The 27,009-nt window shown below is 44.6% G+C and overlaps 1 protein-coding gene across 2 annotated transcripts in view; it reads left to right on the top strand.

Moving 5' to 3' along the window:
• The window catches only part of LOC119450090 (clathrin light chain), a 20,588-nt gene extending 309 nt beyond the window's left edge, over positions 1-20,279 (top strand). Inside the window, exons 2-7 of one of the 2 annotated variants that reach the window (XM_037713450.2) lie at positions 477-523; positions 4,845-4,971; positions 10,624-10,735; positions 11,952-11,963; positions 18,217-18,446; positions 19,510-20,279. In XM_037713450.2, coding sequence (XP_037569378.1) covers positions 477-523; positions 4,845-4,971; positions 10,624-10,735; positions 11,952-11,963; positions 18,217-18,403 — 485 coding nt within the window. In that variant the 3' untranslated portion in view covers positions 18,404-18,446; positions 19,510-20,279. The remainder of the gene's footprint in view (positions 1-476; positions 524-4,844; positions 4,972-10,623; positions 10,736-11,951; positions 11,964-18,216; positions 18,447-19,509) is intronic. The other variant, XM_037713452.2, reaches the window with a different exon arrangement.
• The last annotated feature ends 6,730 nt before the right edge of the window (positions 20,280-27,009 follow it).

Below are 27,009 nucleotides of genomic sequence, written 5' to 3'. Positions count from 1 at the left end.
ATATATTCTTCCTTGTGATTAGGGACCATAGGCCGGTGGAAACGTGTCCATATTTTCGCCAGACTTTCCGGTAAATTGGCAGTCGGTTTATAGCTGTGTCACAGTCTGCAGAGCCTTTGGGGCGTTGCTTACGGTTTTGCTGGGGGCAGTTCACTTCGTAAGCGTGAAAACGCCTTTGATTCTATTGCTGTGCTTCCGTGTGTGTAATATTTAGCGAATACTGTCTTGAAGGTAAAATGTTCTGACGGCACCGGAACGGCATTTTGTTGTGATTTAAAATTAAAGCGTTAGTTTGGCGAGGCACGACCGAAAGCACTTCATGCGTGCCTCCGGCATTCACATACGCCCACTGATTACAAATAAATGGTTTGGGATGGTACCGCAGACGGCATAGTACCTGCGATGACAACGAAGTAGCCGCTGTTTGCTTCCGTATTTTGAATTAATACATTTTATGTGCCTATATGTCTCTGCAGATGGCCCAGCCAATGGCCTCGCCGATGATGTTGCAGCGGAAGTGCAGGTGAGTTTGATCGTTTTCCACGTTATGAATCAGTCGAACAACCCCTGAAGTAATGCAATTAATCGTGAGGTGCTAGGACGCGTGCCTCGCTTTCGTGCCGGCTCGACGAAGGGAGCTCGCGCGTCGCGCCTCGCGTGCGATGCACGAAACCTCGCAGCGGTTCATTTGTAATGTAGTTTATTAAAGCGCAGCTTTATTGCGAATCCCCCTAGCAAAAAATCTAATACAAAAACTAATAGCCTATTAGGTTATTGACACTAATACAGTCTATTAGGTCTATTAGTGTATTAGTCTAATAGATATTGGTGTATTAGTCTAATAGGCCTATTAGTCTAGTAGGTCTAAAGTTTAACGTTTACTTTTTGCGCACTTCAACAGAAAATACGACACTGACGAAACGTCAGCCTTGGAGATTACAGCTGGTGATTAGTCTTTTTTTTTCGCTTTTTTTTTTGGTGGGGAAGTATTCGCTGTGCTGTAAAGACTAGCTGTTTCCTCAACGACTCATCGCGACGACGAGACTCAGTGAAGCAAAATTGGCAAGACCATGTAGGCGCACGTCGCTTTTGTGTATGTCGCCGAGACATGCAGTTTCACTAGCTTAGTGCGCTGACTAATGCAAGCGTGCAAATGCCGTCTGCTGCACATTTGTACAGCAGGATTTTTAATTATTCAGTGATTAAATAGAAACACCTCTCCATGCAAGCAAGCGGTCCGCTAGTCTATTTTTTAACACGAAAGTGTTTTATGCCGGGGTCCACCAAGACTTCACTGACGTATTTCCGTCACGGAAATACGTCATAGAACATAATACAAAGAAAGAAACCAGAAGAAAAAGTTCCACAAACATGCAAAATTTGGAAATCGAACCCACGACCTCTCGGTCCGCGACGATAGATCGCCGAGCGTTTAACCCATTGCGCCACAAACGCATTTGCAGAGAGCTACACAGACGCGCCTTATATATCTAACACTCCTCCGTGTACCCGCGCTCTTGCTCGGGGCGGTGCCGCCGCCTACGAGCAGAAAAGAGAAGTACTGCATTAGGACACTAACGCGCACCGACAGTGAACGCTTCGGTGGTCTCAGCACTACGACGCCTCGATGCCAGCATTCGAAGGGACGCTGGCATCAAGAAGCACTACCAACGCCACCTAGGTGGCGTTCACCGTACTCAGCACAGCGGAGCGTGGCCTCCGCAATTAGCTCTGAAAATGTTTCTGAAGTTGATCGCGGAGGCTGCAATTACGACGCGCTGATTTGACTCGGTGACGATTCAGTTACGTGCTTTGTCTTGCGCGTTGTATTAGTGTGTCAGTTACGTGCTTCGTCTTTCGCGTTGTGCTAGCGTGTGCAGCGTAGTGCAGCTTCCATATGCACGACGGTTGCTCATGGTCATCGACGTTGGTAGTCGTGATGGAGGAGACGTGCCACCAGGCGTCAGCGTGGGTGCATCAACGCCTAAGGGCGCTTTAGCCACAAAACACCAATAGACATTATATATCAATGTGCAATAAACATTACACTACTTCTGTGAGGACACGTTTCACTTTCGTGTTCTATACCGATTCCTATATAAGAGGGATCAACCACATGTTTTTTTATCAACTTTCACCAGCAAACACGAGCAGTGGAATCCAGCAATACATGTTGTATCAGACCAGCAACAATCTGTATAAGGCCAATAGGACCTATTAGTCTAATAGAGATACTAGTAGACACACAACACTGTTTGCATAAAACTAATAATTCTAATACACAGGGCCTATTGTTCTTATAGGTAAATCAGTACGACTAATAGAAATTTCTATTGGTCTAATACAAAACTGATACAACTAATACAAAACTGTATTAGACCAATACAAACTTCTATTAAATTTTTATTAGTCTAATACAAAACTAATACAACTAATCCAGAACTGTATTAGACTAATACAAACTTCTATTAGAATTTTTGCTAGGGCCTCCCGCACTTTGCTAAACGTGGCAGCTGCTGTTTTGCCCAAGAGCTCACACACAGATCTGCACTCGTATAGTGAAATGACCTATATGTAGGGTTGTTCGTTTTCGGGTAAAACCCGATATTACCCGATTTTTACACGCCGAACATGTTCCAGGAGAATCGGGTTAAACCCGGTTTTTGTGTGCAAGCGCTACCCGATTTTTGTGCAAGCGCTAACTACCTTGCCTCGGGACAACGAAGTTAGATCCTATTGGCTTAAGAGCGAGAGAGACAGAAGAAAGGGGAAAGGCAGGGAGGTTAACCAGATGGGAAAGTCCGGTTTGCTACCCTACGCTGGGGAGAGAGGGGAGGGGGAGGTAAAGTGACAGGAAAGTAGAGCTAGAGAAAGAAAGGAGCACAGATACACAATCACAAGTGAACTTCAGTGACCTATAGACTTCATTTCACAAGCTGCGGGCAACGCTGTGGACGCTACATGGCTCTCAACCAACCACCCAATGAGCGCACCTAATTCTGAGTTAGTAACTCGCTGTGTTACTCACCGTGTGGCGTCTAACTAATGGAAGTTGTGATGTCGAGAGAACTTTCTCTCAGCGGAGGTACGTTTAAAGATCGGACAGCTCTTGGATGAAGACCGACATGTTGCGCATGCAGATGATGTATGTTAACAAGGATGTGTAAAAAATAGATGACCAGCTTTTCGTGAATAAAATGTTTCATTTCCTAGAAGTTATTAATGCTCTTTACTGTCATTATTATTAATTTCCAAACAAACGCCATACTTCAGAGTATTTGCTAGAAAACCCTGATATCCCCTCGATTACCAGCTTGAAACAGATCACCAGTTTTAACGCGTCAGTGTTAAGGAGCTCGTGATACCCTCCAATAAAAAAAATATATATAAATAAAAAAAACATATTGTATTAAACTTGTAAATTTAACCGGAGAGAAACCCGAATTTTTGAATAGTTCCATAAAATAACTGATTTCTCCCCGATTATCAGCTTGAAAACTAGCACCCGATTTTTACCCCCCAATTTAAAAAAAAGATAAAACCCTTAAACGAAACAACCCCACCTATATGTAGCCCCATCTGTGGTGATGATGGTCTTGCTCTTTGTATCGGGTCGCCAGTCTCATTAGCCTGTCCAAAGTGTTCAAACCGGCATGACCACAGAAAATAAAAAAAATAATGCAGGAAAAAAAAAAAAAGACATGACAAACTAGAATCCGTACTACCACTACATACTTGCGGGTTGCCAGCTCCATTCTCTAAGGAATTGTGCAGTGAAATACCATACATTACCTAAATATCCTTGCTGCCATAAATATACAGCAGTGAGCGCACAATTCCTTAATTAAAGCAGTTTTGTAGCAATTAACCACTTCATAAAAGCTGCGCTTCACATAGATTCCAATATATACGTTAGTTCTACATGATTTAAAAATGTGTATATATATATATATATATTCTCTTGTTTTCTTGTATTCTACGTATGAATGTACACCTTCTTTCCTGGGGCTTGGCACGTTTGCTTGGTTGATTTCTCACCGAGCAAAGCTGGACAATCCTGGAGATAGTGCAACAGTAAATTGCCCTATCTCCAGGATCGACCCACTTTACTCGATGACTCGATCCTGAAGACAGTGTCAGCAAAGTAGGCCGATCCCGAAGGCATTGTAAAGTGCCGTAATGTGGCTGGTGGGGCGTCTCCCCATCTTACCGTCGGGTGGGCACATAATCGTTACGCTGCAAGACATTACGCACAAGTTGATCAGTTGTATAGCATTTAATTGACCACTTCACAAAACCTTCATTTCATAGATACAAATATGTGCTCTGGATCTGCATAACCTTTAGTACTGTCAGTGCAATTCATATGTGGAAAGCAAGGAGGGAAACGAGATAATATATTTAGAAAGATATATTTATTCGCAAAACACACATAAAATTTTTTTAATGTGAAGGAAAGTTGGCTTCACTGTCCCGCTCGAAATTAGCTTTTAGAGCAAAGTAAAAAAAAGTGAATGTGCCAAACACGATTTCCATGCCCTGTGAGAGTTGCGACCACCTGTGACCGAAAAACAGAACTAGATGTGTGGATGCGCTGAGATTGTCCTTGGTAAAGTAAATTGCACTTTTTTCTCTGGACTAGCCCAGCTTCTCCATGGTAGCTGGTGTGCAAAACATGTGGATGTGCCTAGCTTGTCTACGGGAGGTAAAGGGTTAACTGCTGTGCTGTGAAGTATGTAAGCAGCGCAGCAGCACCTTTGATGTGCAGTAGGGATGTGTTCAGTGGTTGCTGTTCGCATAAAAAGTGGAGTTGCGATTTTGTCCTTCAATTTAATTCGCTGCAGATGAATGGGCCTTCTCAACCACCAACAGTTGTCCCAGACACGTCACCACGACCGACCCCTGTCCGTGAGGAACCTGAGAAGATAAAGACATGGCGTGAAGAGCAGGCCAAGAGACTGGAGCAAAAGGGTTGGTGCTTTCTTCGTGTGCAGAGTTTCTTAAGCGCAGCCCACACATGCACTTCGCGACGCGTGTAAGCTCGAATCTATGCACCTTGCGCCTGCTGCGCCTCACGAAGAGTGGCACTTTGCATCTACAAGAGACAAACATCAGCATGTGCTCACTCCTGGTATGGGGGCTAGGCGCCTTGGCAGACGTCGCTTTGTGTTGAGCAGTTGATAGTACTTCAAGTTGTGCAATCTTGATTTGGCTACTATCTGTCGGTCGTGCTGGCGCAGGACAAAGCCGCTCCGCATCACGTTGCACGGCCAGAGGAGCACGCGAGTGTGTGCTCCAGCCCGGTCGTGCACGCAGCAAATGTTGCGTTATATGCACGATAGGGATCCAAGCACGAGCCAGCCCGAGTGCCCATATCTGTTTGGAGCAGATCTCTGCGCTTTGACGTGCACAAGCTGTCCCGCACTGTCTGTGCATGTGTATGCGTGCAGGCGTGCGCTGGCATGTGTACGAGGTCTGTTAGAAAAGTATCCGACCATTGGCCGAAGAAAAAAAACTAGCATAACTGGAGCGTTGGAAACCTAATCACCCTCAAAGTAGTCTCCTTGGGACTCCACACACATCTCCCAGCGGTGCTGCCATTGTTGGAAGCATTCCGAGAAGGGCTCTTTCGGAATGGAGTTTAGCTCAGCTGTCGTTGCAGCCATAATGTCCTCTCTTGTCTGAAATCGAGCTCCTTTCAATGGCCTCTTGATTTTGGGAAACAGCCAGAAGTCCCAGGGGGGGGCCATATCAGGAGAGTAAGGAGCCTGTTGAACTACGTGAGTCTGATTTTTCGCCAGAAAAGTCTGAATCAAGTGCGAGGAATGTGCAGGAGCATTGTCGTGATGGATGCGCCAATTTCCTGTTGACCTTTTCATAGCCAAATCTTCGGTCATAATGGAATGTGCAGAAAAAGTGCTGATGCCCACCTCTTCCGCAATTTCTCGGATAGTCGCACGACGGTCCCGCATCACCACAGCATTAACTTCGACAATGACCTGGTCTTTCGGCATGTTGATGGCCGAATGGAATGTGGCTCGCTCTCCACCGATTGGTGGCCGTCTTTAAACCGGTTGTACCACTCCTTAATCTGTGTGATGCTCATAGCATCGTCACCAAAAGCCGTCTGAATCTTCTGAACGGTTTCCACTTTGCTGTTGCCCAGTTTCTGGCAAAATTTGATGCAGTAGCGCTGCTCCAGTCACTCTGCCATTTTCCTTGCAATGAAAAAAAAACAGACGAGAGCACTGTGCACTACCTCACTCATACGCTCAAACACAAACGCTGCGTCCCAGCGACTGATGCTATCGGCAGGTGGGAAAAAATTCGCGCATGCGCACAAAGGTTCAAGGTCGGCTGATGCAAGCGCGCTTGTTTCATATCCATCAGGTGCTCGCAAAAAAAAAAAAGAAAGGTCGGATACTTGTCTAACAGACCTCGTACGTGTAGTTTGGCCTTCAGTATACGTCTCATGCAGCAGTGGTAATGCCATAGCTGTCACAATAGTTTGCACTGGCACCACTCCATGACCTCTGCCATTGTCTCGGTGGCTATGGCGTTCTCCTGCTGAGCAAGAGGTCACGGGTTCGATTCTAGTCTGGGGCAGCTGCACTTCAATCAGGGTGGAATCAAGAAATGCTTGTAACAACCCCCAGGTGGTCAAGGCTAATTTGGAGCCCTCTACCTCTCCAGCATTCCTCTTAGCCATTATGCAGCTTTGGGCCATTAATGATTTAGGCTTTGGGTGTTCTTTTGAAGTGCAACAAATTCAATTTATCTAGTAGCACATTAGCACGCTTTAAATTTTGTTGACAATATATATATTGCTAAAGTTTCAAATTTTGGAGGTCTGGAAATCATAATGGAAATTCACATTTTTGCTAATTAAGTTTTAATAAAGATAGTATTCCTCTGGTAACATGGCCTTTTTGCCACTGTCATTTCTTTTTAAACACGCCTCTTAATCAACATAGCTCTCTGAATCGAAATTCGTAAGAAGTTCCTGAATTTGTGCATCGTTCAAAATATCCAAAAACTCCCTCTTTCTCCGCTTGCAAGAGGAGTGTCACAGTATGTGAAAATGCCCCATCCCACTAGAAATTGCTGAGGTTATATTTGATAACAATCCATGTTGTTTTACATTCTTTGTATCGTCCATTGCACACAGTTCTGTTTTGTCAGTCTGCCATGGCGAAAAACAAGATGTGAGCGATACTGACAGTTGATAAGCTTTGTGGCGCTGTTTTTCATATAAAAACAAAACCTACCATAAAAGTTTAGTTTAACCAACTTCCCAGTAGGTGGCGTAACCAGTCTGGTGGATGTTTCACGTTCACAAGTTATCTCAGGCACGACCAGGGGTGTGCATCGGCGACCAGGCAATTATACTCGGACACTGAACTTAAAGGGTTAAACACGTGCACATTCCAACCCATGGTGTATCCAAACATGATCTTCCATGGGTGGCGACAGGGCACAAACCAGTGGCGCACTGACGGGGGGGGGGGATTCGGGGTTGTAACCCCCCCCCCCTGAGGCCGACTTAACTTTTGCTTAACCTCTTTTGTTTAACCCCTTTTCTTTCCTTACGCAAGTGAGTACTGCAACTAAGATGTAAGACGCACAATCGTCTGCACACTCGGAAAAAGCGCATTTTTTTTGACAATTTCCCGCGAAGAAATCGGAATTAGCGCTGTTTAGATGGTATTGGCAAACTGGCAACCCCCCCCTGGCAGAGATCCTGGGTGTGCTACTGGCACAAACAAAAGTGATGCATCCTTTTTGACTTCTTGTAAGAGTTGATACGTTGCCCGTTTTGAACACCATTCTGTGAATCATCACCCTTGTCTCAATTATACCTATCCTGATGCCCCTACAACAGCTCAACGAAACTATTGGGAAGAACATAAGTCAGCAGGGATTTGATAGCTCAAAGGAAAACTGGCTTTACTTGGAGTTGCATTGGTGCCTAAATTTTTGCACTCTTTACACTTGACCTACAATTTCAGTTAGTAAGTGCTCTTGAGTGCAGATGTATTGCATTACAGAAGCTTTTTATTTGTTCTGCATAATGCAGCACATGACACACAATTTGCAAATGGTAATACTCGTATGGATGTGTCAGGTGTAGCTCAAACACATTTTATTTGCAATGCCAGCTGCATACTTTCCTCCAGCCTCATTGTTGACTGTTGAAGGCAAGCAGTGCTGCCCCAGAACTAAAATGATTACTGTGCTTAAGTTATGCTCTTGGGCAGTTCCCATGATAAAATGTTGCTTGAGAGGCTTCAGTTCAGAGCTTCTGAGATGGCAATTAAACTGCCTCATCAGAAAATGATAGCTTACAAGTTGCCAAAGAATGACTGCTTCAGTTGAGAAATTGCACTGCCCTCCACCCAGTGTTGAGCTGATGAAGATGTTAGCGTCAAGGTCCGATTGTGGGGATAACTTAGCAGCAGAGAATGTAAATAGAAAATGAAAGGAAGTCCAGAATTCTCAGTATTGTAACAGACCTTGACAATAGACTACCGTAAAATTCCGAGCAAGCGCCCCCCCTCGAGCAAGTCGAAATTACCGGCAAAGTTAGGGGGGGCGCTATCCCGGAACGGCACCAAAATTCAAGATGGCCACGACAAAATTTTCCCGCAAAAAAAAAAAGCGCAGTTGGAATAGCATTAAAATTTTATTGAACATGAACTTTATTAAGCCAAATATTTGTTAGTGGTGTTTATCACTCTCAACACCACCGTTACTCAAAACCACCAAAAGAACTACAGAAAGCGCATCGACGCTGCACCGGCGCGTCGCCGCGACCGGCGACGCGAACATTGGTTATGCAGCGTCTATTCCAGGCAAAATTATGTCCGCGAGAGTAAATTGACGCGTAATGTTCACTTTATTAAAAACCATGTCCACGGTGAAACGTTTAGCACTAATGAGAGTTCCGATACAAGTGAAGCTCAGCTGCAGTGCATGGCTACCGACGGCGGACAGCGAACCGCGGCTCGGCCATGCTCGCATCGCAGCTGGTGGCGCCGCAAATATCAGCATGTTTTCTTCATCGTGTGAAATTATTGTGAGGAGAGGGTAAAGCGGCAACGACGGTAACAAAACATTGCTGCTTGGGAGCGTCGGCGGTTCGTTCTGAAGCGCCGTCGGCTACAGATTCGAAGTGAACTGAAAAAGGCCTAGCGACGATATCGGTGGCGAGTGATTAGCAGCGGTGAAGCTGCCGGCGATGCCAGAGCGTAGCCGCGACCACTCCTCAGTCACCGAGTGGTCACGTCACTGTGCCGCAGGGAACTCCTTTGTGCCGTGCGAGAGGCAGATCTCGCCGTCGGCCGGCGGTCCGCGAACTACCGACCGCCAGCCGCAGTTCGCCCCGATGCACTCGCGTGCCCACTGGGGCGCCCGGGTACGACCATGATTCGATGAAATCATCCGGGCGCCCGATGCGCACCGGTGCGATTTGCCGAATTTGCCATCATTTTTGTGGACTGGATGTGGCAGGCCAGTGTTGGTGGGGGGGGGGGGGGGGCGCTTTCCCGGAACGGCGCGGAAATTTGAAATTAGCAGTGAAGTTAGGGGGGGGCTCTTGCACGGGTGGGGGCGCTTGATCGGAATTTTACGGTAGAACGGTCTTTAACATACTAGCTCTTCTTGTCGAGGCATTTGAAAGCTTTCATATTTTAGATCAGTGAATTCTTTTTACTGAATCAAGCCTGCTATTGCTGTTGGCATGATGTGTCACTGGGTGTAACATCACCCTTGGTGGTGGGTAACTGCAGCCTCCTGCTTGCTAGGAATCATGGAGGGACGAGGGAAGTTTTCAAAGGAGCTGGTGTGCCAAATTACGGGTCATCTCTACTGATGTGAAACACCTTAAAAAAATTCTTGCAGACCTTCTGCCCTTCTTGCACAGTAGCATGTAGGTGAATACTATGCTGGCAAATCTGTTTGATCCTAAATTCAACTCAGGTTTATTTGGACATAGAGATGTCCAAGAGATCCAGGAGCAAAGTAAAATGCCTGATCCTTAGCTGTGATGCACACACACACACACATTTAAAAAAGAAAAGCAGATTACAGCACTTACGGCAGGGGCTTAATAACGAGCTCCCTCATTTACTAATAAAAAAACTCCCTCTTTCTCCGCTTGCAAGAGGAGTGTCACAGTATGTGAAAATACCCCATCCCAATAGAAATTGCTGAGGCTATATTTGATAACAATCCATGTTGTTTTACATTCTTTGTATCGTCCATTGCACACAGTGGGCTATCCAGGTCATAACGATGGCATGAGGTTGTGCAAGAAAATCGCTATGAGCAGTAGGAACAGAAATGAAAAAAAATTTACAATATATGGCCCATGATTTCTAAGGTCACTAAGTTTATGTAAAGGGAAGTCTACTGATGATGGTAGCCTTACCCTTTGTAATATAAAATAAATGCAAAGGTTGAGTGACTGTTACTGGATAAACAAAATCAATTTCTGTAACAATTTGTGATAACGTAATTTTTGAAATGCTGCGTCAAGAAATATCAGCCTATGATTTTTACGGCAAAAAAAAAAGAAAAGCAAAGCTCACAGTGGCGTCACTGCAACTTTTTCATTCGCTTCAGATGCTGAAGAGGAGGAGAAGAAAACTGAACTTCGAGCAACGGCAAAGAAAGAGCTTGAGGAGTGGTATGCACGATATCACGAACAAATTGAAAAGGCCAAATTGGCCAACAGGTAATACTCCTGAACCTCACTTTATTTTACCTTATTATTTTTATGCATTGTAACACATTCACTTCATATTTTAATTGTTATGTTGCGAATGCACAGGGCTAATGCATTGTGATTGAATACTGTCTGCAGTTACGAATTAATGGTTAAATGCATGCAAGCTTTGTCGATAATGTTCGTAGTTTTGTTGTGAGATCAGAGTAATCCTTTGTGGTGAACTGAATAACAGTGGTCGAACAAGGCATGTCGCTGGAGCCAATGTTTGAACAAAGAGACTTGCCTTGATCAGGGCAGGGTTGCTGTCCTGACGAAGACGTCTCCTTGTTGAAATGACTCCACTGACATCCTTGTTTGACAACTGTTATTCATTTCAAACCACCTCTTCCTGTGAACTTTGTCTTGCTTCGACTTGTGGTGTACTGGTGTTTTTTGCCTGAGTGTGCGAAATAAGCTAAAACAGACAGGGCATTTGATGGGCTGTACTTTAATAGGCTGTGCTTTCGTGCCAGTCTAGTGTGGATCATGGAAAAACTGGATGCTTTAGCAAGCTTCTGATAATCTGGATTTGCCTGTGGTTTCTGTCATGACTAGTCAAAGATAATGACCAGCACAAGTATTTTTCTTGTGCGTGGAAAATTGAGCTTGATGTAAAACCATTCCCAGAAACACGGCATGAACATTACACTGTCTACAATGCTGAAATGTGTATGTTTCAAAAAGATCATGGACCAGTTGGCCTCAGTGTGATTCCACCAGTACATGTTCTTTTTACTTGAATAATGTGTTCTTTCTAAGCAACTTAATTTGCAATGCAACATTCTATGTTATAGAAAAACGGCAATGATATTTGTTAGTTGTCATGGTATAGACTCTCAAACTTGTACGAGGCACTGGGATGTATCTGGCGCATAGCTCCAAATGTGCAGTACTGCGATGCATTCAGGGCATAGGGGGAAAGTTGCATAATGCTTAGGCAGCTAAGGAACGATGATGGCACATGTAACAGGGAATGCAATGTGAGCTACATGCAAGAGCTGTAAAAGTTCTGTGTGACTTGTGGGTCGTCCGTTTAAGATCCTTGTTCTAGTAAGCTGAAAATTCCATAATTGTGTGTGTTGTTGATGTCCTTGTCTGTCTTGTGTCATTGTAGTTGAATGCTGTTGTTCTCATTGTCAGACATATTCATATGTCTCTTCCTTTTTTTCCACTTGCTGTTCAGAGAAGTGTCCAAGTAAGTCGTCAACCGCTATTGCGCGGCTCTCTCTCATTGCGCATCATTGCACTGTGTGTTGTGTGCTGTGGCTTTTTCTTCTCTGCACCCCCCCCCCCCCCCTTTTTTTTTTAAGAACTGGGGAACAGTTTCTAAAGCTTTGTGTTCGAAGCTAGTTCTGGGAATAGATTCAATGCATTCCTCTCTGCTGGTCTGTTTTCTTCGTGTTGAGGAACCATATTTGATGCTAGAATTGAGCAAGGAATTACTAGCAAATGCTGGTTTATTTAATGCGTCTTATCATTAAAACAACCGATGTGGAAACTTTTGTTAACAGTTGTAGTATATATTTATTTCAAATAGGTCAAGTGCCCCTAATGAAGATAAGCACAACTAAACTAAACAAATCGGAGAAGGCCACTGTAGCAGGTCATTTCAGTCCTTTGAATGTCTCGAAGAATAAGTATACAAATGTTTGGCTGAGAGGAGGTTAAACTGCACATTGATGGCTGATGCAAGTTGACATACGATGAGCTGGTAAAATGACATAATTGCCTATTGGGGAGTACTGGCAGGTAGAAGGGAATACGCATCAACTTATTGCTGCTAGAACTGTGGCATGTAGACTCATTATTTCAGCTGGTATATGAGTGGGAATCTGAATTTCTACATTTTGGTGTTAAAGAAATACGAGCGTCTTAACTGCTGGGTCTGCCACATTGAGAAGTTGGAGCAAGTTAATGGAAGGTGTCGGTGAATGTGAGATCTTCCTGGAACTAAGCTCAACATAGTGTCCCATGCTACCTTCTGGCCATCCTCTGTATGCAAAATTTCTAAACATTCTGCTTGGCTCTTTCATTTTAATTGTTTTCGTTGCAAGGCACATCAATATGGAACAGAGCTGTTTTGGTGTCTCACCTTTTCACTTTCAATCTTTTGGGACCCTACATGCTGTAGTAGCTCAGTGGCTATGGTGTTAGGCTGCTTAACCTGAGGTCGTGGACTGTATTCTGGCCGCGGTGGCCAAAATCTGATGGTGGCGATATGCAAACTCTTGTGTCCCATGCATTGGGCACACATTAAAGAACTTCAGGTGATCAAAATTAATGCGAAATCCCCCTATAGGACCTGCTTCCTAATCAGATTGTGATTTTTCCACCTAAAAACTCCAGAATTTAAATTTTTTTGAGGAGAAGGAGGAGGAAGAAACTTTATTTTAGGCCAGCACTAAGGCCCAGTAAAGAAGAGCGCTTGCTCCGCTAAGGCCCGCTGATGATCCGCCGAGTCCGAGTGAAGCCAAACAGGAACCTTTCATGTCAGCAAATATTAACATACTAGAAATATTTTAATAGAAAGTCTTTAAGACACCTCAACCGATATTTTGGACGTACTTCTATCACTCAACTACTCATGCGAAGTGGAATACTAGCTTCTGTTACAGATCATGATCATATTTCCTGCTTGAAATATTGTTGAACAGTCATTATGATTTCACATAAAACTATATTCATATCTAAAGCAGGTTGTGCTATCAGGCACAAGCATTTGACTGTCAGTTACACTGTTAACACCACAAAATAATTGCTTTAAGTTTCTTATTCTTCAAGAACAATTCACTGGACCAGTCTTTAGGAAGAAACTAGCACAATTTGCTGTCATATTTTGAATGCAGCTTCTGTTTTGAACTTTTCCTGTATGTGTGCTCCTCTCTATTTACTTGACATACATTGTACTTGATTGGGCTAGTTAATGCTTATTGTACATTTCACTATAAGGATCAAATATAAATTGCGGTAACTAACTATAAGTAAACAACTTAATATCATAAAGGGCAGGCAAATGGAAACAATAATTCAGATGTGAACATCAAATATTGTAGATTATGGAGGTTAAATAATGAGAACATTTTCAGAAAGCATTGGTTTCTCTTTGCAAGTGAGAACTGTGCTATTTAATGAGCATTCAGCTCAAATATCCCGCTGTTAAAGTGAAGCTTTCATTGCCTACCATCCCAGTTTTTGTGTGGCTGCTGGCACATGGGTCGATTGGTATCTCTCCAGATATAGTTGCGGATATACTATATATATGAAGGTGCTGTCTTGCACGATTGTCTGGTACAGGGCATGGCGCAAACTGGCACCGGATATAGTGCGAATCGAGGTGGCCCGAGGTGGCAGGTGATGTACGTAAGTGCAGGCATAAGCTCCAACATGAAAATGGCTTCGCCATCGTGCCGTTGTTGTTCTTCCATCCTCGTTATTTCATTGGCTTTATTTCGTTGCTGTCATTCCATTGTCGTGATTGCGTTGTCATGGATTCGTCGGTATATCGTCGTCGTGATGCTGGTGTCTTCGTTCCAGCTTTGTCATTCAATTGTCGTGCTGTTTTCAAGACATCATCAGTCCAGTATGGTCATCTCTTTGTTGTCGTGTTTGTTGTCTTCATACCATCGTTGACATTGCATCGTCGTCATCCATTCATCGATGCCATTGTCATCGTTCCGCTGTCCACATTATCAGTGCCCCTGCCCTGTTGTTTTGTCGTCACGCTGTCGTTCCGGTGTTATCATGCTGCCACAATCATGCTGTGGTCATTCCATCACTATCAGGGCGCCGTTGTCATGCCATCGTTGTCATTGCATTGTCGTACACTTGTCATGGATTCGTGGTCTTATGTCATCGTAATGCTGTCATGGTTGTTCATTGTCATTCCAACTTCATCTGAACGTTATCACACAATTGTCATCATTGTCGTCACGCCATCGCCATCATTTCAGAATCGTCATTGTACCCGCTGTGGTTACTTAGTGGCTTTGGTGTTGGGTTGCTAAGCACGAGGTCGTGGGATTGAATCCCGGCCACAACGGCCGCATTTTGATGGGGGCAAAATGCAAAAACACCCGTGTACTTAGATTTAGGTGCATATTAAAGAACCCCAGGTGGTCCATATTCGAAGTCCCCCACTACAGTGTGCCTCATACATAATCAGATGGTGGTTCTGGCATGTAAAACCTCATAATTTAATTATGAATCGTCACCCTCTCGTCATGCCATCTGTTATACTGCCATCGTCATTTCATCGTCGTGATTGCGTTGTCATGTATGCGTGGGCATATCGTTGTGATGCTGTTGTCTATTCAGCTTTGTCATTCGATTGTCGTCATGCTCTTTTCAAGACATCGTCACACCCGTCATCAGTCCAGTATCGTCATCTCTTTGTCGCCATGTTTGTTGTCTTCGTACCATTGTCGACATTGCATTGTCATCATCCAGTCATCGACCTTCCATTGTCATACCATCGTCATTGTTCCTGAATCTTCGTCCCATTGTCGTCTTAACACAGTCATGATCACTCAATAGGTGTCATATTGTAGTAGTCATTCCTGTGTCATCAGGTTGTGGTCGTCATGCTGTTGTCACCACGCCGTTGTCGTCATGCCATCACTGCCATCCAAATGTTGTCATGCCGTTGTCATGCCATTGTCATAGCGTCATCATTTCATCGTCGTGCGTGAGATCCACATGTTCGAGCACCATATGAAGGAACTGACAACTGGCCAGAACATGCGAGATGTTGGTGGAAATGAAAAGACCAGGATTTATAGTGATAGAATTGAGCATGCTGTTTGTGATTTAAGTAAAAATAAGTTTTAAGTTGCCCTAGAAAGTTGCAAAAACCGTTAAGTGGTGCAAACTGGTGGTGAAGCGTTGGTACTTCGGGTGCAGCAAGTAAGATCTCTGTATGTATGTCGGCTGTTAATAAGTGCCGCATAGTTATTGTTTAAAACTACTACTTATTAGGCTGTTGCGCTTTATTCTATGCGTATTGCAAAGTAAACAAGTGTGTGCTATAACGAGCGGTCTGCCTTCGTGGTAAAAAGTGGAGCAGCAGAACTGTTAAATGCATGGATGCACACGAGTATTGTTTGCAAGTTAGTATGCAGAGTTCTGTGGTCTCTGCGAGATATGCTATCGACCAGTTGTGCCATGAATGGGTGCCAGCACTGCAATAATAGCACTGGCATATCCTACCACTGAGCTTGACTTGGTTAAAAAAAATGCCTGGTGCATGCAGCCAGTAAATGCATGCCCTTCAAGATCAGTTTCTGTTACTTGGAGGGAGCCGTTGCGGAGGCGTAGATTTGGACACCACCTATTATTGCAAAATAATTCACCACTTCAGAATACATCAACTGCTGGAACATCGGCTTGATAAACAAAATATTACAGCTAGGGCTGCACTTGTCTTTTGCTACCCATCAGTACGGGCGTATAATTGCTATTGCGCTCACCTATCACTGATTTCAGCATGTTTCTTGAGCTTGACAACGTCCTCAATGTAGATCGTAAAATTCTGATTAAAAAATTTTCCATGGCATTTTCCGTGTTACAACTCTGTGATTTGACACTCAGACCAGTAAGCTTTCCATTGCACTAACAGAACGAGTACCATAAAAAATGGTTGCAAGTCCTTTTAACATTGAGCTAGGTGTTTCCTGGCGAAAATGTGTCCAACCTGGTCGTGTGCTCTTACTTGCAAATAGTCGATTCACAAGAACATTCTTCACAAACGCCAATGAAAGCTTCACTTGCACCGATTTCCGCAGTGCGTGAGATCTGGATTTTTTTTTCTGTGTTTAAAGGAACCAACAAACAATTAGAACTTGCATGAGGTTATAGTGAACATCACACTATCGGGCAGGCTTTGTGCTGACAGAAACAAGGACAGTGTTAGCCCTGAAATGGGTAATTATATTTTTTAATTGGGGAAGAGATGTAAAATGACACGGAGGCATCATCCTACAGGGAGTTATTGCAAGTTATTCTGTGTATTAATGCTATAGCGTTAAAGGCCCTGTGTCGCAGAAAATCTGGCATCGGCGGCCAAGAAAAATCATCCCGAACCACCCCGACCACGCAGGCCCTCCGCATGGTGCAGGGGCGCTGGTGAACTAATAAAATTTCTCAAAGTAAAATGCATCAGAAAAATCGTAAAGTACGACGTAACCACAACCTATAGATGTGATAGCGTCAGATTGTACTTTGAATATACGAGAAAGCATAATTTTCTTACGTGGAAACCCGAACACAAGCCCCTTTTCCGGCCTTTCTACTATTCATACAGCGCCGCACCGCGGTTTGCTCTTTGGAAAAATACCACCCAGAGGGCGTTTGCTTCTCGGCAGTCTAAGCTCCCTACGGCAGCCGCATGCGGGGGTGAAGTTGAAGAAAAAAGAACGCTGCAGTTGCTGGGAAGCCTGATAAGCAGCCAAGGATCTTTGAATGCTATCGCGTTCCACTCTTAGAGGCGAAGCTTAAGCGTCCTTAAAATTTTTTGATCGGTCTAGTAGTCTCGCCTGGAGCTGAGATAATGGCAAGCACTGATTCTAGCCATACTTAATCACTGTGCAGTGCATCCCCAACCAGTGGTGCAAGTAAATTTCAACTATCAGGCAAAGCAATGGCATGTGCTTGGCACAAAGTTTAGTACATGGAAAACAGGCAGAGTAGTGCAAAGCGGGAGAGCGGCCGTTTTGTAAACGGTAAAAGTTCTTCTTTGTTACATGTGGCCGAACAGTGAGCTTCTTCCTTGGGCAGGGGCAAAAGTCTGTCACAAAACATAGAACGATAGCAAGAGAATCAGTGGGCGTTTCTCTCTTAAAGTTCCTCTGTACCGTACTCCATATGCTTGTGTGAGGCTCGCCCTCCTAATTGGGGAACAGCTGTTGTGTTCTGTCTTCTGTCTTCTCACCCTTTTCACGCTTCTGCAAATGTCGCGCATCACCTAATGCAGTCACCTAATGCAGTCATGCGCTGGCGTGACATTTCCAATATTTTGCTCTGCTGCTGACTATGGCAGCATGGATGAGCGACTTAATGTTTCAGTAGCACTGATGGAAAAATGTTTCTATGTCGTTGGATATTGTAATGCAGACACAATGTAAGAAACAACAAAATATTAAGTGTTGTGTAGTAGTATATGTACCTGTTAGTATGTGTTGTAGGCTAACAATGCAAATAACAAAAACAAAAAGTCAAATTCACCATTATATTTCGGTGCAGAAGTATGCAAGTAATATGTAGTGTTTTACATCTTCTAGTTTATTCTTGAAGCACAGTTATCGAATGTGAAATCCTAAAAAAGCTTTTTGCTCCGATACCCCTTTAGTATTTTTAGTTTCTCTTTTGGAAAATGAGTTAAATTGGAATTGAAATTGTTTTATTGTCCTTTGGGGGGCCTGTGTCACTTATGGCTATGCTTTAAAACCTTTCAGGAACGCTGAAAAAGAGTGGGTGCATGAGCGTGACTCACCGGCACCAAAGGGCCAGGAGTGGGAGGCCATTGCCAAGTTGTGCGACTTTAACCCTAAGGCTGCACGCAATAGCAAGGACGTGTCACGCATGCGCTCTATCATCTTGCAACTGAAGCAGTCTCCACCGCAGACCAACAAGACACCCTGAGGTGCACTTCTATTCATCAGCCTGATCCCCTTCAGTTGTAAAGGTGGGTAGTGTTGGTTAGTTCAGCATGACAATTGAGTGGAAAGGCATAGGAAAGACCTTGGAGGCTGTGTTTTCCTGACATTATGCCTGCGCCGATTTGATTTACTGAATGAGTTGGTACTCTAGTTTCATGTTTCAAAGCTGAAAAACTTGTTTCATGTTTATTAGATATTGTGTTGGCACTTTATGTCTGTTCAGAAGTTCAGATTGCTGTCATTGCCAGGCATGATATGATGAAGCCAGAATCTTTTTTGAAAAATTATTCAAAGAATGCCATCGCAGCTATGCAAATTACACATGTGCAGCTTCATTCAACTTTAGTTACTGAGCGAAACTCTACCAACTTATGATGTATGTCAACAATACAAGTTCACTGTAAGGGTCACTGCAAAACTCGCCAATTAATATAGAGTGGTTGTGGAAAACAGCAGACGTGATAAGTTAGTCACGAATGCGTGAAAACAGACAGGAAAATGACAATTCTTGAGTAACATTTATGGCCTTGGAAATCCTGGCTTCATACATTGTGTTTGCTTTCATTGTGCATTCTTGATGGCTTCCACAAGGCAGAATGGCCTGCTGTGAATTATGTTTGTAGTCGAACAGAGTAATTTGCAGGCAATATTCAGCCACAGTGGAAGAACCTAGGTATGTTGAAATTATGGCAGCTATTACCTGTTTGGAAGGGGATGTTGACCAAATTTTTCACTGTAGTACTGTTTCATGAGCTTTTAATTATACTCTATGCTCAATTCAGTGGCACAGTGCAACAATTGAACAAGCAGGGCTGACCTTTGCAGTACCTCCCATGGGGGATCTAGTGAATATAAAGCTACTGAGTATTACGCACTAGTTTGCCTGCTAGTCCTTCCATAATCGTGAATTTTCTAGTTTTCTGCTGAATTTCTGTTTTCCCAATCTCGGAAATTCTGATATGGTGAAATGTTGAGATTTGACTGGCATTTTGTGGTATTAGTTGTAATATTGTAGTATTAAATACATTGAATTTAGTCAGAGTGGTGTGCAGTGCCACTTAATATATCTGGTTTTTGTGTTTGTTTCAGAGCTACCACATGAAATACTAGACATTGGATGTGAACTGCTGGTTGAAATATCTGATACTGCCTGCAATAGCCTCACATAGAGACTTGTAGAGATGCTGTCTGATGTCTGTCTTCTTTCTTTTTGCATACTTCGAAGGGCTGGTAGCCACAAACTGTCACTAAGTGTTTTTACCGTTGCTTTTGTCACATGAGTTTTTCTTTTTTGGTGGTTGTTTCCATTCTTGTAGTAGAGTAGTTTCTTGTTTATTATAACACATGCAACTTTGAACTTTGCGCTGGATCAACAAGAACGGCCTGTACGTTGGCAACGGAGTGCAGATCAATACATGTACTGTAGCACAATGGAGTCCAAGCTGTGTGGAAAGTGTTGTATAGAATAAGCTATTACCGGGCAAAAAAATTTTTTTTTCTGTATTCTACTGAAAAGCACAACTTGTCTTTCAAAGAACTATGTACACACGTTCATATATAGTTTATGAAGCAATTATAGTTCTTAGGAAATGAAGATGCTACTGAGTTAATAATTTTGAAACATTCTCTGCAAGTTATTCTTTCAATTAGCTTTGCAGGAAGTTATCCTTTATTTTTTTCTTTGCAGCCTAGTAAGAAGCTGCTGGGGCTCAGCGTTATTAAAAGCTCTTCACTCTAGTGCATCTGTGCTTTGCACTGTGCATTTGATGTTAATGTGGAAGCAGCTATGAGCAGTGACCGAGAGTGATTGTGCTATTTATGATGTGGTTCTTAAATAAACTGAGAACATTTCTTATTGATAGGTGTTTTCGTGTCTCTTGGTCTGAAGGTTGCTTATGCTGCACCTTTCCTTTTCTGACCAATTGAACAGTTTTGGGATGCATTCTTTTTACATGTGCTACAGTCAAATATTGTTTCTATGAACAACAAGATATCAGTTTTCACATTAGAGGTTCAGTGTAAAGATATTTCAGTATAATGATCCTTATTTAGTCTGCTTGGTATGTTAAAGGCTGCTCTGGTTGGACTTGTTGTAGATGAGCAGTATTTGCAGCTGATGTAACTGTGACAAAGCTGCAGAGCTGGTAATCTCATATTAAAATGAGCGGCCTGTGAATGACACCTTAGCAGAAGACATGCATACACCTGCTTAGTAAGCGGATATGACTCAGATCCTGGAACTGTGTACCTATGCTGATCTTGCCCATGCTGAGCATTAACGTTGGCGTTTCGTGGTTGCTTCCGCTTACATTAGAAATGTAAAATTTTGCATGGTGGCTGTTTTGTGTGTACACCAACAGAAATGGGTTTTTTTTGCACGGTTTAAAATTTCAGTGCAGTTAGAATTTAATGCCTTAGTAGAATGAATGTGTTTATGAACCCAGAGATATAAAAATTTCCTTTGAATTCTTTATGGTTAACGAATCAATGAGCTCGCACAGTCCTGCGAGCTATGTTTAAATCGTTTTTACCTTAAGCTACTGCTTCTTCTTCCTCATTCCTTGTGGAAGGGATGAGGATATTAAGTGCTTGAAAGGTCAATATTGTTATCTAGTCGAGAGTAGCAGGGAAGGTACAAGGAAAGCCCGTACGGATTTCCCAGAAGAAAGGTTTGTAGTTGAAAAATTTGCCTTTGGTAAGGGTATTGAAGCTAGGACCAATGCCTTTTCAGTGTGATCACTCTACCAATGAACTAACCAGAAGGCTGAAGATTATAGTATAGAACAAAGTCAAATTTTAAACTCTTAAACACAGAACACTCTATAAGGCTAATAATTTCTGTGGAAACCTGCAAGGTGAAGGAAAGTTAAAGAGGCCCTGAACCACATTTTATCATAGTCGAGAAATGCATTTGAAGTTAAATTAGACTATTTCAGAAATACTTTGCCGTAAAAAGTTCTTCAATCCGTTCAGCAGAAGCGGATAATCAATCGTACCATTCGCGGTGCTTTCGCTGCTTCAATTATTTGCACTGTAAAGGCTGAAGCGGAGTGGGGTGTGCCCACAACGCTCCACCTATTGAACATCATTGTGGCGCGTAGTTCAAATTTGATTTTGGATGTTCACGTAGATGCCACTATTTCCGATTATGGCACCTACGAACAAGGAGGTTACTACAAGGGCTATTTTTTAATGCGACAGCATTAAGGGCCCAGTGTCGCAGAAAATACGGTGTTGGCATTGTTGTCTGCGAGTGAAAATTTTCGTATGTATTTAGGTATGTGTATATGACATGCAGTGTAGGCAGGCTATATTGCCACACCATTCTATCACTAAAGTGGCTAATACCTTGTCGTACATTCTTGACAACGTTATTCTTTGGAATTTTAAGAATGACAGCCCATAAAAAAATGTCATGAAACAAAACACCGACAGTGCATGCCTTTTAAGTTAAATATTCTCAGTGAAATATTAAAAGTGCAAAACAGTAACAGAAACCTGAAAATGCAATTTTTTGGGCGTGGCTGGACACTATCTCCGGGATCGGCCCACACAAGAGGCCGCATTTCTACCAGGAAGCTCGCCTTCGTGCATAGCGTTCGCTGCAAGCATTTTCTTGTAAACACTACGGTTACATAAGCTGCAGCTGCTGGGAAGCGGGAGAATCAGTCAGGGATCTTTGAATGCTATCGCGTTCCACACTAAAGGCAACGCTTGAGCGTCCTCCAAGTTTTTTTACCTGCACTGGCTACACGAGTGTAGCTGTTGTAGGAAGTTGCCATTTTTTTAATTGGTGTAGCTCTGCCGACCTACATGAAGCCATTTTTATAGCTGTAGTGTAGCATGAAAACTACTTTCTATGCTGCGGTTTTGATGAGTGTAGGAAGCAGACGACAAACAAGCAGGCAGGCGTTACAAATGCATGGTGCCATTTTGTCTGTGACTGTCGGCGCTGATATAGCGACGATAGTGAATGTTTGCTACAAGGACAGTAACAAAGTGCTGGCGTGACCATGTGTCACAGAAGGTGAGTTAATCTTTCAAGAAGGTAAAATTATCTGACTCGCGGATGGCACAGGCTGTTTCAAACTTTGTGCTGTATTATACGCATTGACACGTCTTCGTGCACTGCGCATTCGCGATGTTTTTCACTGCAGTGTGTCTAGATTCGTTGATGAACGAAAACTAGTACATTGGCGTTTAGTTTCAGGCAAGGACATACACGCAGCCAGTAAGTGCCAAGTCAGGTGAAGTGCGGAGTCTGGCGCTTTTCGTCTGCTGATGCAGAAGAAAACGCACAGTCTACTCCAATTGGCTACAGCCAAGCGAGCCAAGTGCAGCACACGACATCATAGCCTCTGCCAGGCACTACAGCGCTACACTCGTTTACCTGCACGAAGTGTAGGTACAGACAGAGAGCCAAAGAACTTTTTTGAAGGTCCTGAGGAGCTCCGTCGCCCCCTCTCAGGGAGGCGACGAAGCCGCAGGCCGCACCCACGTTGGGACGGGAGACCAAGCTCCAGTGCCGTGTAGGTTAAAAAAAAAAAAAAACCCTGCTAGAATTTCTGGAGTGCAAGTGGTTCACCGAAAGTGAAGTTGGGCGCCACCATCTTGCTTGGGGCAAAAAGCCCGTGCCACCATGGTTAGTTGTAGCAGAGCACGGAGTCTGCTGCCGCACTGCAGGTTGTAATGGAATTTAATGATTGTGGCATGCTTTTCTAGAGCATTGCAGAGCACCTCTGTAGGCCATCGTGATATCGTGCGTTGCTTTTGGCTGTACATGCCGGCTTAAGTCGACGCCGGGAATAACATTTCGCCTGTAAGTACACCTTTCTCTTTGCTTACGGCCGCCTGTTTGGTGTGCGTTTTCTTCAGTTGGAAACCATTGGGAAGATACAGGTACATGATGTACGGCATTACACGTGTCTCAATGTTAAATTTACGCCTTAAATACTCATTGGCGCATCACTGCGTGTGGTTGGGCTGGGATTTCACCACTTGCTTGCAGCGAGCTCGAGTTCTGCTCAAATACGCGTCCGGTCTGGTTGTACGTACCGCAATGTGTCTGCTTAAGCACAAGGGCGCTTATGTACAGAGTATTAGGTACTAGTAAGCAGCTTGGACGCGCTTTAAATTTCGAGTTTATTAATTCGTAAGCATTCTTTGGCGACTACCCCAGCTCCGTCACGTGAAAAGTGTAATGCCTTGGATGTGCACAATAATGTGTAATTTGCGAAGTTAAGACATTTAGTAATTATGGTAGCATAAATGTAGATGATTGGCAGCTTTATAAGCGATCAGAAACAATTTAAACCAATAAGAGCAATTGATCAGAAAGAATACCCATAGGGATACTTAGGGCTCCATGTGAAATGCATGGGGAAGATTATAGTCGGGGGTAGGCCAACTGAAATTCGGGTTGGGCTACCTGAAATTTGGGGATGGGCCGACTTGAAATTTGGGGGTGGGACCCAAATGTCAAGTTGGCGCATCCCATAATATCAAGTTGGCCCACCCCTAAACTTGAGTCGGTACCCCGCGACGGCCGCGGTATCTACGCTACGTAGCAGACCGCAGCGTTTGCTTTGTGCACTACAGGGCTAGGGTGCGCGCTCGCGCTCATATGGTCCTGTCTGGCTGTGCTACGTGGTGCGGACCGGCTTTGACCTGCACCAGCTTGACCGACGACTAGTAGCCACATCCAACTTGCGCATTTTGAAGCGCTGTAGCTCAATACGAAGCGATGTTTGCCAAGGCGTACAGCTAGGAGCGACCTGCATGCAGGAGTGAGCGCGCGCTGAAAGGCGTGCGTGTGGTCTGAGCCAAAGTTTCGCGTGGTTCGAACTTCGAAGCAGGTTGAGTGTTCAAAACTAGTCGAAATTGGCGAGACCCGACGGCTACGACACCGATAAGCAGGGTGCCCAAAGTTTATTTCCTAGGCGGGCGGCCGCGCCCGAGCGTGAGCAGATGCATAGTCTGCTTCTTCCGGAAGTACGTAATTGTTATTGAAATTCGAAAGCAGATTTTCACCTACTTCAGCCTGTTTATTAAACGGCGTCAATAAATATACGCAGTGACAGTAGAAAGAAGCGCGCACTGATGCAAACACCCTTCTTGGTTGATGTCAGCTATTATCCAATAGCAGCCGCGTATGGGAATCTGCTATATTACGAAATAAAGCGTCCAGAAAAGAGTGAGGAGTGGGCTTCTATTGTAAAGGTGACTTCGCGCTCCGCTTGCGAGATCCAAGCGCCGCGCACGACTGCAAAATTTGGCTGAGATCACAGCAGCGTATGCTATCCGCGGACTGTGTTTTTTCACCCAGCCAGTGATTGTTCGAGGCCCCTTTAATAAAAGACAACTTGTAGTACGAAGTATATAATTACTTTGAAGCTTATGTCATGTTGGTAGACAATATTTCCCTTTCAAGAAACTTTGGCCTGCTTCCGGATTTCTGCTCAACTAAATTGCCCTATTAGGTGATGCTCGGTTTTATGTACGTTGGCTTCATGGTATTTTGAAATCTCCTTAGTGAAGGCCTGAAGCCAAGACAATATAGGAAAAAAATCAAGGAATCGTAAAAAAGAATGCTCATAGCTTCCCACTTTTGTACTGCCTCCCCTTCCTTCCCTTCCCCTTTTTGTTTTCTTTTTATTTCGTAAAAAATTGTGGCTGGTTACCGGCGGCGGCAGCAACTGTGCTCCGATATTCAGCTTCTCAATGTTCAAGTGCGTGAGCTTGGATTGGACCAGCCACGGACCGGCCGCGGTAGTTTAGTGACTATGGTCGCGGGCTCGGTCACGGCCGTGGCGGCCGCATTTATATATGGGGCGAAAGGCAAGAATGCTCGTGTTCTTAGACTTAGGGGCACGTTAAAGAATCCCAGGTTGTCAAAATTAATCCGGGATTTCTCCACTACGGCATGCCTCAGAATCATGCTTTTGGCACGTAAAACCCCGGAATTTAGTTTTTTAAGGTAGCTTGGCTTGGCGCAGCGTCCGCGCCAAGCCATGCTCTCGCGCGAGCACCCGTTACATTGAAAAGCTAGCGCAATAGGAAGAGAAGAAGAAGAAGAAGCCGAGCGCCCATGTCAAACCCTTCAGGCCTTGACGACAAGCAACGCAAGGTGAGCAACAGCTGCGGCAGTTCATTCTTCTCTAGGGCCAAGAACCGCCTGCGTATGCTCAAGGTCCTCCGACATATGCGAAAAGAAGCTTTGCCGCCCGCTGTCATCCGCACTCGCGAAACAAGGTCAAGCGGAAGTACGACGGCCCCCATCAAAGCGGAAGTCCAGCCAGAAGCTACGATGTTCGAAGTCAGCGATGCCTCGGTATTACGGAACACAGCTGCTGCCAACGACGACGAGCAGAACAGTCCGCGGTTCCCGCGTAGTACGAAAGCACTGGGACCAGCGGAAACGCGGAAGATTCCGAAGATACACAAATGGCCTCGCTCCGAACAAGTCGTTCGTAGGAGAAAGAAATCGGGTGCCAAGACAAACTCGGAATGTACTTATTTCAGCGACTTCGAGGACATCGAAGCGAATAGCGAGAAGTGGAAGACCTTCGCAAGCGAGTACGCAGCCGAGCACTTGGTACATCTGGAAGCAGCGGCCAGGACAAGCGGGCACATTCTCGACAACGTTAACGAGGCCGTTTTGAGGAGCTCTGTCGATGAAGCGTGCAGTCCAAGGTGCGGTGTCGCAACTCGCGAAGAAGGATCGAGGGCTGCTAAGAGGTACTCGACTGTGACTTTGTCGTCGTCTGGAACGCTGTCTGAGGACACTGCGAACCTGCTCAGGGAGCAAAATACCCTTGCGGAAGCCGCCGCAGAGACGCCCGTGACCTGCCAGCAAAAGGCCCCTTGCGAACCACGGCCCTCTTTGGTAGCGGATGGCGATTCAGTTTCTGACAAGGCAGCGTCACGCGAAGACCACGAACTTCAGGACAAGTTGACATCTTGGGATCCTTTGCAGGAAGACGGCTACGGGCTATCTCCGTGCGCTGAAGTGTTCGAATTTGTGGATCAAGAGAGAGTACGCGAACCGACGCCCAACTCCATGCAGCCGGAAACCTCAGCTGGGGTCAGATTGCCAGCGGCGGCCGCTTTGGCACCGTGCTCCCGGCGTTCCGTTATATCCTGTTGCGAGTCTTCGACGGATCATAACTTTTATGAGGATTTGCAGTGGATCACTGATGAGAGCGAAGACCGTTCTTTCAAGTCTTCGCTCGGCACTGGCGTGGAACGGCGACACACCACCGCAAAGAAGCGTCTTTTTAACGGCCCGGCGGTTCTTGCTGCAATCAATTGCGCGACCGACAGTTTGGCATCCATGACAGCATCGCCGCGGCAAACGGCTGATAAGCTTGTCGCGGAGTGTCAGCTGACAGTCAACGCCAGCGACATCGGGACTGCAACTCTCGATGCAGTTCTAGATGTTCTACCTATATCCACACAGCAGACGAAACCAGAGTTTCCTAATCAGCACGTACCGTTGCCCGTCTTAGATCAGGCGATGCGCCAACGTGAAGATCAGTGTGCCGTCCGTAGGGCACAGCCTGACATGCGTTCGACAGTGAAAAGCAGAGA

Source organism: Dermacentor silvarum, chromosome 4, assembly GCF_013339745.2.
Source record: "Dermacentor silvarum isolate Dsil-2018 chromosome 4, BIME_Dsil_1.4, whole genome shotgun sequence".
NCBI lineage: Eukaryota > Metazoa > Arthropoda > Arachnida > Ixodida > Ixodidae > Dermacentor > Dermacentor silvarum.
The sequence above is the reverse complement of the archived record's forward strand: the minus strand, read 5'-3'. Positions and strand labels throughout refer to the sequence as shown.